The sequence below is a fragment of the Sphaeramia orbicularis genome, chromosome 15 (assembly GCF_902148855.1).
Source record: "Sphaeramia orbicularis chromosome 15, fSphaOr1.1, whole genome shotgun sequence".
NCBI lineage: Eukaryota > Metazoa > Chordata > Actinopteri > Kurtiformes > Apogonidae > Sphaeramia > Sphaeramia orbicularis.
Genome location: NC_043971.1, coordinates 16682927 through 16700970, shown reverse-complemented (window position 1 = coordinate 16700970; position 18044 = coordinate 16682927). Strand labels below are relative to the sequence as shown.

The window sequence follows — 18044 nt, the reverse complement described above, 5'->3', positions numbered from 1 at the left end:
GGAAGGAATATTAGCAAATATCGGAAAAATGCAAGTTTCAGCAGAAGTGATTGGAGGAGGAACTATTCAGAACCTGGTTAAAGTCTGTCGACAGTAAACCATATATAAATATATATATATAGAACCATATATAAAACTGTATCTACAGCTGGACATGGGCATTAAATTTGTTTAACCCTTTCATGCATGAATTATGAGAACCTTAGTCAGGATTTTTTCCTGAGTGTTTTTATTCTTCTTTAAGCATGAAAAAAACAATGCGATTGAAATTTTTTATGAACCTATTTTTAATGGAGTTACAAAAATGTCCACTCAGCTGGACACTGCGTGTTTAAGTTTTGAAGCAAAGAAACATGTGATATTACAGAAAGTAATACTCTGTATGTGAAAACTGTTAAATAAAAACATTTTTCATGCAGCTAATCTGATGTTTTCTCACATTTTAACATACTCTAGTGCTAGTTATTACGCATCTCATGGAGATAATATGCAAAAAAACCTTTTTGTTTAAGAAAACTGTTAATTACAGTCTAATAACAATTAGCAATTGATTTACGCTCAAATATGTTAGTGCAGATCAGGTTTATCAAGAACAGCAAAGTTACAGTAATGGTATGAATTGCAGTGTTTGGGATGGTGCATAAGGGTCAAAACACGGTATTCAAAATCTCTCTGACGGGAAATTTTAGTGACAAATTGACAGATTAGTGTTGCTAAATTACCCAAATTTTAACTTTTAAATTCAGTTTTTGCTTTAGTTGGACCATAAGGGATTATCCAAAATAAGGAGCTACTTTATATTGAAATAAATGTTTGAATGGCAGTCAATTAAAGTTCACTTTCTAACGGGACATAACTGTGTTTTGACCCATATGCATTCACTGTGTTGGCTGATATGCAACTAAAACAACAAAACCCATGAAAATATAAGAGAACAGCTGTAGAGTAGCTGTCTACTGTAGTGACCACCATGCATGAAAGGGTTAAAGTGGCATAAAAATGCATTAAAATTAGATTTGCTGATACCTGCAGACACCCTGATACAACAGTACATTATTGGTGCAACAGAAGTAAAATTAGTTCAGTTCCTTATTTGCCTATTGTTAATTGTATTGTAAATATTTCCATATTAATACATCCATTTTCTTTTTTTTTTTTTTTTTAATTTGTTTTTATTATCGGAAGCTTTTACAGGATGTTTATGGTGTTTAGGAAACGTCTACAGTTCGTTACAGTTAGATAAGGCACATTTTACAGAAGGAACACACATAAATGTATAAACTTACAGATACACCACACAGGGATAATTTGTAAACATCAGAGGAAAATAAATAAAATGAAAATCAAAACAAAAATATTACATGAACTTTTAATACATCCATATTTAACCCTCCGGTGTCCCGTCCAGTAAGGCCCTTACTAAGCACCAAGTGTGCCTTTTTCGCACACTTGTGGAATAATGTCAAAAAAAATTCATTCAGTTTGTTTTTAATTCTTTTACACTTTTTTCTATTTCATCAACTTGAGCCTTAAATAAAAATACCAAATACTCAATAATTGTCACATTTTTAACCCTTTAAATGCTGTATTTGTAATGTAATTGTTATTTGTTATTGTTAATTGTTATTGTAATTGTATGTTTTTTGTTTGGGTTTTTTTTGGATGCAAAAAAAAAAAAAAAAAAAAAATTTTTCAATATACTACATAAAAAGTGGATCACATATTATTTGATTTTTGCAGCCTGGCATATGTCAATGATTAACAGCAACATTGGTTAATTTGCATGATTATTTTTGGCGCTAGGTCAAATGTTCAAAAATACTAGCATCTGTCACCAAGCGTGCATAAAATGCACACCTATAAATCAAACTATTAAATATTATATCTTGATTTGTTTTTCTGCTCTAATTTGATTTTATTTTGTAAATCAAGGTCAGCCCTAATCATACATATCAAATGGAAGAAATAGTGCGTTTTAGGCACACTTGGCAGACAGATGCTAGTCTTGTAATTTTCTTTTGTTTACAATGTGCAAATTTTAGTTGGTGGCCAGAATTCTCATGCAAAAATGAACAACTTTTGAATTCTAACCTTATTTAAATTGTGAAAAATAATACAAAGTTTTTTAAAACAAAGTGCAAAGTGTGCCTAAAAGGCGCACCCGGATACCGGAGCGTTAATACATTTGTGCATCACATATCACTACATCCTCATGGGGCTTAGTTTGCTATTTGAGTGTACACCGAGTCAAAAAGGTAAGACTCCTACCAACACATCTGTACGTCTCATTAGAGGAACGGAGATGCTGTTCTTGTCACTGCAACAACTGAACATCTCAACATAAAAAGTTTGTGTTTGCTGAGACTCACACGTATAGATGTGTTCCATGGAGCTCATCAGTAGAGACCAGAGCCAAATCTATTCATGCTTTGATCATGGCGTGACGTAACTAGCTGCTTACTCTGCAAAAACTTCAAGCTTAACCAGTGATTTTTTATTATTTTTTGTTGTTGTTTTTTTTTTTTATGTAAAGAGGAATGTGTGTGCAGAAATAATTTGACAGTCCTGATATATGGCGCTGGTCTTGTGTATCTTTTAACATACTGCACATGTTACATAAAATCACTGGGTAAGCTGCCACTTCCTTTGCCCAGTAGGAGCTTTCTGTCCGCTGTCCAAACACTCCCACACCAGTGTTTTTTTGTTTTTTTTTCTCCTCTTCCACCTGTTCCTCCATGTCTGTCGCATGCTATAATCAGGAGATCTGCTAGGCACAATAGCACACTCCCACCTAAGATGCCACTTTTATTCAACGGCATCCACAAAGACACTCACAGGTAAGTTCTTAGCCAAGGCTCCTCTATGCTTCAGACAAAGTGTTTACTCAAATCCGTTATGCACAAACCCTTAATGTAATGATCCGATCCCTGTGTGCCATGGACATCTATTTAAGTTATTTTTATTTTGTCATTTTGGCACCGAGAGCTGCTTTAAATGCTGCAGTGCCCTTGAGCTCACGACCGGAGGTGTAGTGCATAAGAAGCCAGTCAGAGGTGTAAATCAAGGCTGAAATGAATTCAGAAAGTTTCATCTTCACAATCTGGAACAAAACACAGCATCGTAGTTGTGGAATTCTTCCAGGTCTTCTGGCTTTGTCAGCAGTGTGATCCTCCTGCCTCTGCCTGCTGCACCCGACCAACCAGGGTTTGGTTCAGGGTACCCAAACATCCAAACCCGAAGTGGCCTCTTCTACTTCTGCCACCTCTAGTCGTGTCTTATTTGGGGGAAAAAAGTGAAAGATGAGAGCTATAATTTGGTACTTCTTTTGTGTTATGTTACCATTTACACATACTACATTTGTCAATTTAAAACATAATTTTATAAGTAAAAAAAAAAATAGAATACTTTATTAATTCCAGGGGGAAATTGTTGACATATACTTGAAACACAATTACAGCTATGGAAGAGGATTAGGGCCACTGGGCAAATAAATAAAAAATTAAGGTCTAGTATATTTTTTTATTATTATTCTGAGAAAAAAGTCAAAATTCTTTGAAAAAAAAAAGTCAGAATTCTGACTCTTTTCCTTAGAATTCTGACTTTTTTTTTCAGAAGTCTGAGTTATTTTTCACAGAATTCTGACTGTAATCTTAGAATTCTGACTTTTTTTTCAGAAGTCTGAGTTATTTTTCACAGATTTCTGACTTTAATCTCAGAATTCTGACTTTAATCTTAGAATTCTGACTTCTTTCACAGATTTCCAACTTTAATCTCAGAATTCAGAATTTTTCTGAGAATTCTGACTTTTTTTCTCAGAATTCTGACTTTTTTCCTCAGAATTTTGACTTAAATCTCAGAATTCAGATTTTTTTCTCAGAATAATAAGAATAAAAATATGTTGGACCTTAATTTGTTTCTCCAGTGGCCCTAATCCTCTTCCATAATTACACAGACGATGAAAGTAATGAAAATAAGTTAAAAAGTATGGGAAAAGGCAGGAGTGGCTGCATGCCGGTTGACGCATGCACACTGTAAAGCCCTGAAAGTTCCAGTCTGTGTTTGAAATATCACACTGTGAAAATATGTAAATACACACTCTACACACCTGAAAGACACACAGGTGACCCCAGCATAAATTTCTTTGTCCACAGTTTGTTCAGAGTTGCTGTAGACATGATCAGACTGTAGTGTTTTCACTTCTTTTAATGGTTTTTCACCTCACTCTTAAAGATTAAAGTATAATACGCTAAAGCTGTGGCTATTTTGTCATGACTGGACTATCACACGTGACAAGAGATGCAGCCCATTATGTTTTTTTAACAAAGTTAGATGTTTCTTTACTATTGTTGCCACAAAACGGGACTTTCTTGGCTCATAAAATTATCATAAATGGCTTTATAGAAATTACCTGAAGTCTTGTCCCATTTGTGTTCTCACTAATAGAATAATAGTTTAATAGATAATAGAATAATATTAGTATCCACATAAATGTCTTTTTGACAGCTGCATTTCCTGTTTCACTGTAGTCCTTTACCAGTTGTCTAAATGAAGTTCGATGTCTATAATCACTCTAGTAAATATGGTCGTGCCTCTCATTCATATTAAATTGGCACATTTTTGACTGTAGTTGTGTCCCATCATCTTATCCCCGTCCCTCATTGATCAAATATAAAAACAGGTGCCTCTTCCTCATACACTGTTTCCATACCTGCTTTCACAGGAGTAATTTTCTAGTCATTTCTACTCAATATCATGTTTTGATATTAATGTCAGCGCTGATACATTACTTGTTTATTTTACATTACAGCTAATATGACCAAACCTTTAGACGGTATTTACAGCACTTTATTTGAAGCATACAGAGGCTTTTACATTTTGTCTTGCTGAATTTATTTCTTAGTATGAACCTAAAATCCTTTTGTTGTAGCAAATTTGACAATCATTAACCCTTTCATGCATGAAGTCTACATATGTGGACACATAGTTTAAGCTCATTTTCCAAATGGTTATAAAGGCAATATTCTCCAAACCACATGGGGGCAGACTGTGTAGACCCTAAGCAATACAATGAAAAAAAGGAAAAGAATTTTTACTGCTCTGTGATTTTATAAAGTTAACCTCCTAAGACCCAGCTGTGGGTTTTAGAGTTCCACCGCTTTATTAAAAAAAAAAAAAAAAAAAAAAAAAAAAAAACAACTGTCCACCACAAAGGACATTCCATAACAATAAAACAAACAAAAAATGCATCTGAAAAAACTGTTGCATCAGGCAATAATTTAATAATAAGAAAAAGCCAAAATTTGTACTTTCCTTGGTCTCAGGAGGTTAAATATCTTCTTAATAAAACCATTGTTTTTAAAAATTCAAAATGCATTTCAACTTTAGCCTAATGATGAATAATAAAATCTATAATTTAAAAAAAAAAAATCGAGATGCCTTTTTCCATCGTTCATGCATGAAAGGGTTAATATTAGCGTCAGTACACCTTCACAAGTTGACATAGTTGAAACACAACCTTGTGATCTCCGTAAGCCTGTGGACTTCTGTACATGTGAGTAATTTCCACTGCAGCAGGAGCTTCTCAGATTTATCCCCTATCTCAGTTTCCTCTGTTTTGCCTCTATTTTATTTGTGAATGCATGCTTTTTATAAAAAAAAATTCTCACCTTGTCATTAGTTCCACGCTGCCTGCATGTCCAAAGATAAGCTCTTTTGTGGGATCGCACATGGTCGTGGCAATGCGCCACTCCATCACACACCACATTCAGAAGTTCACAGATGAGGTGACGGTTAGGTAAGACACACACACACACACACACACTCACACACCAGCACAGACTATTATTTGTGGTTAAACATAGTATCCAAAGCTCACCAGCTTAGAGGAAAAGAGAAAACCATCCTTTGCCGTGACAGTCAAAACATACATTTTCCACCGTAACTCATTTCCATGACAACCTGTAGACACTCACATCCTTACTCCAGCCAGTCATGGTTTCAGACTAGCGTTATGTTTTGGGGACTCTAACCAGACTTTCTTTTAAACTCTATTTTCTGTTTGTCCATTGTTTTTCTCTTCTGTCTCCTCCTCCTCCTCTTCCTCCTCCATTGGATGGCATGTTTTGCTGTGATGCGTCTAGTGATCTTCAGCCTTCTCTGGACAGGGTTAGGAGCGCTAGCGCCAACTGTCTCACTCCAGACAATCATTCCCCCTCACCAGAGTCAGAAAGGTACCGGCCTCTGCCCCGACCCGTCCTGTAGTCCTGCAGTAGTTCTTTCCCCTCTGACTTGTCATACACTTGGAGAATAAGCTCCTCCACTGCTCCTCACTCCACCCACACACCTGCTGGACACTTCACTCCATGTGTTTTTCACCCAGCAACTTCTGCGCTTTGCCACAATCCTTGACTTGTGTATGAAGGTGCACCGGGTACTGATCCATTTCAATTTGAGTGAACACACAATGGCACATTTTTAAAGTAGGACTGTGTGATATGATCGATAAAGGTATCCATTCATATCCAGATAACAATACACATTCTGAGAGGGTGTGTTTTCTGGTGCAGTGGTCAGCAATGTCACCAGAAACAGACCAGTAAAATATCAGCATAACAGCCTATAAATAATGACAACTCCAAACTCCAATTTTTTCCTTGTTTTAAATGCAGAAAACTAAAATTACATAATGAAAATGTTTATTTACAAATTATCCTTTCTCACAAAATGTGAGTAACCTGAAAAACCATGAAAAACCTGAACTTTCTTAAGAAAAATAAATTAATTTTAACAATATCATGCCTCAGCTTACAGTGGATCTACAAAGGCACAAAACATTTGGAACTAAAAATTATATAGTGAATATATTATTCAATGTATAGTCTTGTGCAATTTTTGCACTTTGGAAGTTCATCCCATGGGCTAGATTTAACCCTTTGGTGGGCTGGTTTTGGCTTATGGGCCTTATGTTTTACGCCCCTGGTCTGGATCTTCCAATAATATAGTAAAAAATCTAACAAATGCCCAAGAGCAAGCACGTAAAAAAGACAGGAAAAACTTCGTTTAATGGAAGAAACCAGACTTGGGGTGTATAAAATTTAGAAAGTTAAATAGAAAAACCCGCTTCAGCTATAACAAAATAAAAACATGAACATGCTTTTTAGTACTCATCTATAGTTTTGTGGCTCTCTCTGTGCTGTTTGACATGATTCTTAATTCTGAGTTAAGTTCTCCATTTTTCTTCTGTGCTACCTCTGTCGAAGACGTAAGAATGAACAGACTCATGGGCACGGTGCTGAAGGGAGAAACAGGTTTTTTTAAATAGAAGATTAACAATACAAACAAGTGTTCAGAGAACGCAAACCTCCACCAAGCACCCCGAACGGTGTGCATGTGTGGATCGACTGTTTCTTTTTAAACTATGAATGTGCAAAAACAAATTTCATAATGATATTTTACGAATTGCATTTTTTATGATTTTTTTGAAAATGGTGCATAAAAAATAACAAAAGTCAACAGAGCGTAACGGAAGAGAAATGGAGTGGAACGATATTTCGTACAAAGTTGAAGCTTGGTACCAGTCATGAGTATGTCAAATTATATTAAATTCCAATCAATATTTGTTGAGTTATAATGAAAAATGTGTCATAAATGGGTTTTCAGTGTTAAATTGAAATGTCCACAGAGTCCACATTCCACAGTGGATGTGGACAATTTTGTACCAGATACAAGATATTCTTATAAGCTACGGGTGGAAAATTGCTCAATGATGAGAGATAGGAAAATTGTAGATTTTGTGACCTTGCTGTGACCTTGAACTTTGGCCTACTTGGCCCAAAATTTAATGGGTTCGTCCCAGGGCCTAGGCCTATCTGTAGGTACAATTTGATGAAGATGGTTTTAATAGTTTTCCCGTAAAATTGCTAACAAACAAACAAACACACAAAGCAAAGTGATCACAATACCTCCTGGTGGAGGTAACAAACAAAAACCTGGGTGGAGTCAGAGTCCAAGGAGTGAACAGGAAGGTGATGAAGGTCTGGGCGATGTGGAGAAATGTGGTGAAATGATCTGGACTGCACAGCTGCAGAGGAGTCCCTTATATCAGCTCTTAATGGTCAGGAGCTGTGACTGTGCAGCAGGTGAGTTTGATTGTAGAGGGAGGGGTTAGCAGCCACACCAGAGCGGACAGTGACAACCTCAACAAATGAAAAATATCAGCACAGAAAAGTCCCATTTTATGACACAACAATAGACGTTAATCTGAAACCACATACATTTTCATATGTAAATTTTGGGTCATATCACACGGTCCTGTTTTAAAATGATAGCCACAAATCACTTGTCACTCTAGACATTTTCAGGGACTTGTTGAAGTATAAGCACTTTGCTGACATGATGATGCACCTCTTGTTGTGCACTTTATTAAAGACTTCTGGGATGTAGAGGAGATGCTTCACCGCTCAGCCCACGCTCTTCTGCTTAGCTTGATGCAGCCCAATCCTCAGCACAACTGACCCTTCAACCTCCCAAGTGTCACAACATTACTCCAACATATCCATTTACAACTTCTCTGGGCTTTTTGTCAAGTAAACCAAACTTTCCACCAGATTTGATTTCATCTGATTCGGTAACGACTTGCTGGTTTGGTTATTTGAGGTGTATTTTGTATATATATTTTGAATATCTTGTCAATGTATTGGCATAGCGTTGTTGTAAAAGTAGATTTGATTCAGTTGTGTGTGCCTCTTGTTCTGGGGGGATGCATATATGCTGCGATTGTTGCCTTTTTATCTAAAAAAAAAAAAAAAAAAAAAAAGCAGAAACCTGCAGGTATTTTTTTTTTTTTCCAATGATGTGACTTTTTTCCTATGTACACATAGAAAATCTTTGTCACATTCCCTGCCCCGGAGACGTCCTGCAAGTCCCAGGATTCTTATCCAACATGCTTCCCCTGAAGATGACAGGTACCCCTTTGTGGACCTCAAACCGCTTCCTCTTAGAGCTTGACTTATGCCTATAAATCTGAGGTTAACATGATCCAAACCTTTAAAGTAAATTACAATAACGGCCTCTCACACCCAGTGCTGTTATGTCACCAAGTTGTTTTGTTTGTTTGTTCTTTTGATTATCTGAACATGTAAAGGACACATTCTTTAATACCTGACTGGAATCTGTTGGATTCAGTCGGGTCTTATCGGTTTCAGGCAGATGTCAAGCTCTACCTCGTAGTCGCTGCAAACAGTAATCACTTTTCCAACTTCTGCAATGTTTGTGAACAACTGAAGGTGACTTTCTAACCTGAGCTATTCAGACTCTTCCTACTGTGCAGTGAAAAAGTGAAGTGAGTGACTTTATCTTGTAGAAGAATGTAAGTTAAAAATATATATTTTTCCTTTAAAGTAACTGATAACCTCAGACATCTAGTTTTTCAGAAAATAGGAAGGACTCAGCTCCAACTTACAGTCCAAGATATAACACATTATGTTCCAATACCATCAAAATCCTTCATATTAATCTACAACAAATTGGGAAACTGATAAATGTATAGTCAGTGGTGGAATGTAAGTATTTTTTCCAAGGTAGTTTACTGCTTTGAGGTTGAATATTTGCCTTTAATGCAGCTTTATACTTATACTCCTCTACATCTTTGACACGAGCATTGTACTTTTTAATCTGCTAGATTCGATTTGGTTCAACTTTATTGTCATTACACATGTACAGGTACAAGGTAATGAAATGCAGTTTAACATCTGACAAGAAGTCCAATCAGTAGTCAGTATGTACTAGGACTGTGTACCAAGGTTATTATTATTAACGAAAACGAACGAAATGACAAAAACTAGAATTGAAAAAACATTTTCGTTAAGTGAAATAAATAAAAACTATAATTAAAAGAAAAAAACCAGAACTAACTGAAACTGTGTTGTGTGCTTATAAAACTAACTAATACGTTTAAAAATTATGGATAAAATTCCCTTCGTTTTTGTCTTTGTCAATGTCGGATTGATTGCAATTTTAGCATGCGGCACCATACGGCACTTAACGGTCCGTCACTTCTTGTCACTTGTCGTTTAGTCGTCTTCTGGTCCCCACTCTACCTGGAAACATGGAGACTAAAGTTGGGAGAAAGCAGCAGAGTCCTGTCTGGGATTTATATGAATACAACGGCGAAGAAGATAAAAGATATAAAGAGACTAGAATTACTACTAAAACTAAACTAAAACTAAGCATTTTGGGAAAAAAAAAAGAAAACTAATAAAAACTAGCAAACCTGCACTAAAAATGAATTAAAACTAACTGAATTAGAGGAAAAAAGTCAAAACTAAATAAAACTAAACTATCATGAAAAATCCAAAACTATTATAACCTTGATTGTCAGTGCTACTCACATATTTCGATCTTATAGAGCATGATTCATTAAACTACACAGCAGTTTGTAAAGTAGTTTAAATGAGCTCAGTCTTCATCTACAGCAGTGAAATGCAATATATAGATTAATATAGCAGGAAAATACATCCAAAATCATCATAAATAACAGTTAAACATTGGCAGGGACTATTTTACAGCTCAGTGAATTTTTGTGCTTAAACTACATTTTGCTGATAATACTCACATAATGTTTTGAAAGAACTTGGAGTATTTTCACTGTACTTTTAGGATCTGAAGACTTCTTCCATCGCTGCTTAAAGACAACCAACTCTCATAATTGCACTCTTTCTTAAGACGATTTAATGCAGGGGTGTCAAAGTCATTTTAGTTCAGGGGCCACATTCAGCTAAATTTGATCTGAAATGGGCCAGACCAGTAAAATAATAACATAATAATGTATAAATAATGTCAACTCCAAACTTTTCTCTATGTTTTAGAGCAAAAAAAGTTAATTTACATTATGAACATCTACATCAACAAACTATCCTTTCAAAAGATGTGAATAACATGAAGAAACTGAAAAAATAAGTGTAATTTTAACAATATTCTGCCTCAGTTTATCATTTACACATGTACATTATAACGTACAGATCACAGTGGATCTACAAATACACAAAACATTTAATAACAGGCAGAATATTGTTAAAGTTGTACTTGTTTCTCTTAAGACATTTCAGGTTATTTGCATTTTTTTGTGAATTGATACTTTGTTTTAGTGTAAATACATGAAAATATTTACATTTACTAAGAGAAACATTTGGAATTGTCATTATTTATATATTATGATAGTATTTGACTGGTCCTGCCCACTTGAGATTGAATTGGTCTGAATGTGGAACCTGAACTAAAAGGATTGTTAATATTTAGTGTAATTTTTGCATTTCACAAATTCATCCCAAGAGCCAGACCAAGGTTATTATCGTTAACGAAAACTAATGAAATGACGAAAACTAGAATTGTAAAAACATTAACTGAAATAAATAAAAAATATAATTCAAAGAAAAAACGATAACTAACTGAAACTGTATTGTGTGTTTACAAAACTAACTAAAACGGCTAAAAATTATGGATCAAATTCCCTTCGTTTTCGTCTTTGTCAGTGTCGGGTTGGTATGAAATCCATTTATTTCCCTCAAGCAATTTTAGCCGGCTGCACCATACAACACTTAACGTTCCTTCACTTCTCGTCACTTGTCGTTTAGAGTCGTCTTCTCGTCCCCACTCTACCTGGAAACATGGAGACGAAAGCTGGAAGAAAGCAGCAGAGTCCTGTCTGGGATTTATTTGAATACAACGGCGAAAAAGATAACAGATATAAAGAAACTAAAACTAAGCATTTAGAAAAAAAAACAAAAACAAAATCTAATAAAAACTAGCAAATCTGCTCTAAAAACGAATTAAAACAAACTGAATTAGAGAAAAAAAAAACATCAAAACTAAAAACTAAACTATAATAAAAAATCCAAAACTATTATAACCTTGGGCCAGACTGGACCCAGATTTGGCCCCTGGGCCGCATGTTTGACTCCAGTGATTTAATGTTTCTTTACACTGTTTAGTTGACTTGATTTCAACAAAAAAAACAAAAACAAGATAAACTCACAAGCTTTTCTTATCACTTCTTACACTTCCTATCTCGCGAATCCTGAACAATGTAGAACTTCCTAGAAATCGCCGCAGTATCCTCCGGTCTGGGTCAAGTTCTACGTTGTTTCTTGATGTGTCACTCACATTGTGTGGACGGCTTTTTCTTGGCTTCTTAGTTTGTGGGTTCTTTCTGGTTTTCTCACGGGTTGTAGCGGCAATATTCACCCCTGATTGTGGTTGTGTTGCTGTACTTGTGTATTTTAGTCCCTGGTTTGTGCTCTTTTTTGAATTTGTGGTAGTTTGCGTTGGTAAAATGGTGTGAAAACCTGCCTTGTTGAGTTGCTTCCTGCAGTCTCCAGAGTGTACTTCTTGTTCTTAGAATGACATCTGCAGCTTCTCTGTGCTCACCTTCTCCTTTTCCGTCTTTGGGAAGTCCCTCTTTCTTCAAAAGGCCTAGCGCAGGGGTGTCAAACTCATTTTGGTTCAGGGGCCATATTCAGTCCAATTTGATCTCAAGCGGGCCAGACCAGTAAAATAATGATGTAATAACCTGTAAATAATGACAAATCCAAGTTTTTCAATTTCCCAATTAAATTATGAAAATATTTACATTTTACAAAAAAAGATGTGAATAACCTGAAAAAAACAGAAATTTCATTTGAAAAATTAGTGTAATTTTAACAATATTATGCCTCAACTCATTATTTACAGGGTGGGGAAGTAAAATTTACAATATTTTGAGGCAGGGATTGAAAGACAGTGTATGACCAATTAGTTTATTGAAAGTCATGAGAATTTATTTGCCACAAGAAAATTGACATAATAGAAAATGTTTTTATTCTATGTGTCCTCCTTCTTTCTCAATAACTGCCTTCACACGCTTCCTGAAACTTGCGCAAGTGTTGCTCAGATATTCGGGTGACAACTTCTCCCATTCTTCTTTAATAGTATCTTCCAGACTTTCTCGTAATAGTTTTGCTCATAGTCATTCTCTTCTTTACATTATAAACAGTCTTTATGGACACTCCAACTATTTTTGAAATCTCCTTTGGTGTGACGAGTGCATTCAGCAAATCACACACTCTTTGACGTTTGCTTTCCTGATTACTCATATGGGCAAAAGTTTCTGAAAAGGTATGGATAATAGTGTTGGGTATGATTATGACATCAATATATGTTTGGTTTCAAAACAATTGACGTAGGGCCTGCTGAGAAAAAACAACTAAATGTTCATTGTAAATTTTGCTTCCCCATCCTGTATACATGTACATTTACACACAGTGTTCCATAAACATTTGGTAACAGGCAGAATATTGTTAAAATTTTGGAGTTTGGAACTAAAATTTGAACAATTTCTACAATATTACATCTCTTTTTATTAACACAACTCCGGATCACAGTGGATCCATAAAGGCACAAAACGTTTAGTAACAGGCAGAATATTGTTCAAATTGCACATTTCAGGTTGTTCATCTTTGTTTTTATTTATGTATTTATTTGCATTTTATTGTGAAAGAATAGTTTTGTAAATGTAAATATTTTCACAGTGTAATGTTGTTTTTTTTTCACTGAAATTTTGTTCCACATAATTTTTGTTGTCAGTCTTTTTATATTTATGTGTTTATGTTTATGCATTTGGCAGACGCTTTTTTCCAAAGCGACTTACAGGGGAAAACCAATCAAATCACTCAATCAGTCAAATTTTATTTATATAGCACCAGATCACAACCAAAAAAGTTATCTCATGACACTTTATATATAAAGTTGGTCAAAACCAGACTCTAAGCCAATTTACAGAAACCCAACAGAATCCTCCAGGAGCAAACACTTGTGACTGGTGACAGTGGCGAGGAAAAACTTCCCTTTAACAGCAGAAACCTGGAGCAGACCCAGACTCCTGGAGGATGGACATCTGCCTTGACCAGTTGGGGTTAAAGAGAGAGTAAAGGAGGAGAAAAAGAGAGCGCGATAGAGATAGAGACTAGGGGAGAAGGGGGGAGTAGGGGGAGACACAAGGAGGCAGTTGAGGATAAGTGAGTGATGATGATGAAGGCAGGAGAGAGGCAGGGCCACAGCAGCAGGTCCAGAGATGATCCTGGGAAAATCTATTATAATCCTGGGAAAAACCTGATTAAAATATTTAAGAATATTTATTCAGAAGCATTACGAAAACATCCATTACAATTCGTCCACATTTTGAAAAATACACACAGAGTGAGCAAACCAAAAGTACAACAAAGGAAAGCAAACATAAACACACGATTTAACAACCCTCACCCCCACCCCCCCATCCCAGGACTTATGATATATCACACCAAGGGAGGCCACGTAAATTGTAATCATATTCAGGTTGAGCTATCAATATATTGTTGAAGGGGATGCCAAATCTGAATAAACTGGTGTAGTTTATTTAATAATGAGAACCAGATTCTCTCTAGGTCAGAGAGTTTAACCAATTCTTCCAACCATAATTTAACTGAAGGAACTTCTGATTTTTTCCAGAACAACAAAATAAGCTTTTTTGTTTTTCCACATGATTTTTCACAAAGAAAATTTGTCGTTGTCATTATTTATGGGTTTATTGTGTTGTTATTTTTACTGTAAATCTCATTGGTCTGTATGTGGAACCTGAACCAAAAGGATTTTTGACAGCCTTGGCTGTTCAGGTTCATTTTTGCTTTTTCATCCTGCGGGCCGGAATGGAACCTTCGGCGGGCCGGTTTTGGCCCCCGGGCCGCATGTTTGACACCTGTGGCCTAGCGCTTAGTAGTGACATTTATTATGTGATGTCTATAATTCACATCATTAAGTGTGATTGTGTGTTTGTCTGTGTGCGGTGCATGAATCATCCTTGTCATCCTCACATCTGTGAATGGAGAATATGGATGCTACTCCCCACTCAAGATACCTTAATTCACCTCACTTCAGAAAAGAGGTACACGCACACACACACACACACACACACACACACACACACACATTTACGTGGACGCACACAGAAGTCACAGATGAAGCATGAGTGTTTGACACCTTTTATTCATATCACCGTCACACCATCCATCACAGCATGCCGCCTGTTTCCTGTTTTCCACATCATAAACTTATAAGGCCAGTGACAGCGCACATACACAGTCAGACTCTTTTAAATCGAAATGATTTATCCTCCGTCGTGCTCTCTTCCATCCATACATCCATCCATCCATCCGTACCTCCATATTTTTTCTGTTCTTTATTGTTCCCATTGCTCACCTACCATTCTCCAGGCATCCTCGAACTCTGGAAACACCTGAATGTCAGACTCTTGGCAGGAAGCTCTCTGACAGCGGCAGGTAAGGCATGTAGGTTCAGAACACGTCAAACATGTGAGGTCACGTGTGCTCATACTTCATACTAAAGGACTGGGCGTTATGCAACTTAAAAACACACAGGTCTTCTTAGATTTGTGGTCATCCACTTGTATATAGGGATGTAACGATTACCAGTATAACGATAAACCGTGGTAAAATTGCAGACACTTAGTATTACCGTTTAAATTCTAACTATCATGATAACCGTGTTTGATTACCGCACTTTTAGGGGAAAAAAACCCTATGTAAAGCAATGCTTTTATGTCAAATACTTGAGTATAGTTTTAATTTATTACAATTTTAATTTTATATACCCAATATTTGGAACCAATATTCAATTTTAAAGCCTTTGAAAAAGTTTGTTAAGCATCTGTGTGTTATTTATGCAATAAAGCACAGGTGTCAAACATGCGGCCCGGGGGCCAAATCCGGCCCGCCAAAGGCTCCAATGCGGCCCGCAGGATGAATTTGTGAAATGCAAAAATATACACTGAAGTTATTAACGATCAATGATGTTAAAATCATTTTAGGTCAATTCAATCTTAAGTGGGTCAGACTAGTAAAATACTATCAGAATAACCTGTAAATAAAGAAAACCACAAATTTCTCTCTTTGTTTTAGAGTAAAAAAGGTAAAAATTACACAAATATTTACATTTACAGACTAACCTTTTACAAAAAAAAGTGAACAACCTGAAATGTCTTCAGAGAAGTATAGGAAATTTTACCAACATTCTGCCTGTTATTAAATGTTCTGTGTATTTGTAGATCCACTGTGATCTGTAAGCTGTGATGGACATGTGTAAAAGATAAACTACGGCGTAATATTCTTAAAATTGCACTTATTTTTCTTAAGAATTTTCAGGTTGTTCATATTTGTTCGTGTTATGTTCAAGTACGGTTCTTAGATGTAAACATTTTCATTACGAAATTTGACTTTTTTTCACTCAAAAATAGAAGAAAAAACTTTGGAATTGATATTATTTATCAGTTCTTATCCTATCATTTATATTATTTTACTGGTCCGGCCCACTTCATGTCATATTAGTCTGTGTGTGGCCCCTGAATTAAAATCAGTTTGACACCCCTGCAATAAAATATATACATTTTTCAAGTCGGATTTTATATTTTTTTGTGTTTTCTGGCCTTTTATGTTAGCAGGTGAAAGTGGAAAAAAATAATACAGATGATATAGATGAAGTTGTGCTGAAAACAAAGATACCAAACATGGGTATAGTAAACATTTGTTTGTATAGTATATAAAGGCAAAATCAAAAGTACTGAAAAACGGCCAAAATAGGCTCAAACCACTAAAGGTTAGTTCTTGAATGTTTCTGCCAACAGAAGGTACATTGTGCCTATTATTTTATTTATTTAGGGTTTTTTTTTGTTTTTAATACAACTTGGTTAAATTATTTCAGTGTGTGCATTAGTACTTTTTGAACATTTTGAGCACAATTTCAATAATACTGATAATAATGATAACCATGATAATTTTGGTCACAATAACCATGATAGGAAATTTTCATATCGTTACATCTCTACTTGTATCACTAGGATTACAGCTATTTTGAAAGCTTAACCCTTTAACCCCTGAGACATTATTTCAGGTAAACATGTTAGTGTGAATTTGTGTCTGTTCAGTGTAATAAAAGCTGCTGCAAGTATGTGCTTGTGTTCCTTTTCTTCAGTGGTTTTTAGGGTCAAAACAGGTGGAATAACAGAAAAAGACAAAGAGAGGAATTGAAATTTGACAGGTTTTTACTAAGTAAGGCACTCAGAATGTACATCAGTAAGAGATTTAGGATGTTGAACAGAAAAAAAGTATTTGAATTTTGGCCCTGTAGTTTTTGTTTGGGCTCTTTTGCTCTAAATCGGTTCAGCTGCTTTTTGGCACCTGGTTGAACTCCAAAAAACAGTTACAAGGTCAAAAACTTAGTAAAAACACAGTAAAAAAAGAAAAAAAGGAAAACCACCACAACACTGCAAACAACAATAGAAACAAAAAAAAAACTACAAGGAAAACAGTGTTTAAAAAAAAAAAAAAAGCCTAAACTGTCTATTTTTATAGTGAGTAGGTCTCACTCTGCTCTGTGTTTTACCCCCTATTCCACAGGGGGCATGGGGTGCACTGAGCATGCTCAGATGTGTATGGAAAGCACAAGGTCTATTCCAGGGGTGTCGAACTCCTTTTAGTTCAGGGGCCACTTTCAGCTTAATTTGATCTGCAGTGGGTCGAACCTGTAAAATAATAACATAATAATATATAGATACTGTCAACTCCAAACTTTTCTCTATTTTTTACAGCGAAAAAAGTCAAATTAAACAATGAAAATGTTTACATCTACAAACCGTCCTTTCAAACAATGTGAATAACCTGAACAAACTGACAAATAAATGTAATTTTAACAATATTCTGTCTCAGTTTATCATTAACACATGTTCATTATAACCTACAGATCACAGTGGATCTACAAATACACAAAACATTTAGTATCAGGCAGAATGTTGTTAAAATTGTACTTATTTTTCTTAAGACATTTCAGGTTCTTCACATTGTTCAGATTATTCACATTTTTTTTGTGAAATGATACTTTGTTTTAGTGTAAATACATGAAAATATTTACATTTACAAGGAGAAAAATGTGGAGTTGTGAGTATTTATAGGTTATTATGATAGTAT

General features: G+C 35.5%; 1 protein-coding gene across 1 annotated transcript in view; it reads left to right on the top strand.

Annotated features, from left to right (window-relative positions):
- rims1a (regulating synaptic membrane exocytosis 1a) overlaps positions 1–18044 on the top strand; it is a 289297-nt gene that overhangs the window by 175831 nt on the left and 95422 nt on the right. Inside the window, exons 21-25 of the mRNA XM_030155700.1 lie at positions 2760–2837; positions 6141–6230; positions 8880–8963; positions 14894–14950; positions 15279–15344. Coding sequence (XP_030011560.1) covers positions 2760–2837; positions 6141–6230; positions 8880–8963; positions 14894–14950; positions 15279–15344 — 375 coding nt within the window. The remainder of the gene's footprint in view (positions 1–2759; positions 2838–6140; positions 6231–8879; positions 8964–14893; positions 14951–15278; positions 15345–18044) is intronic.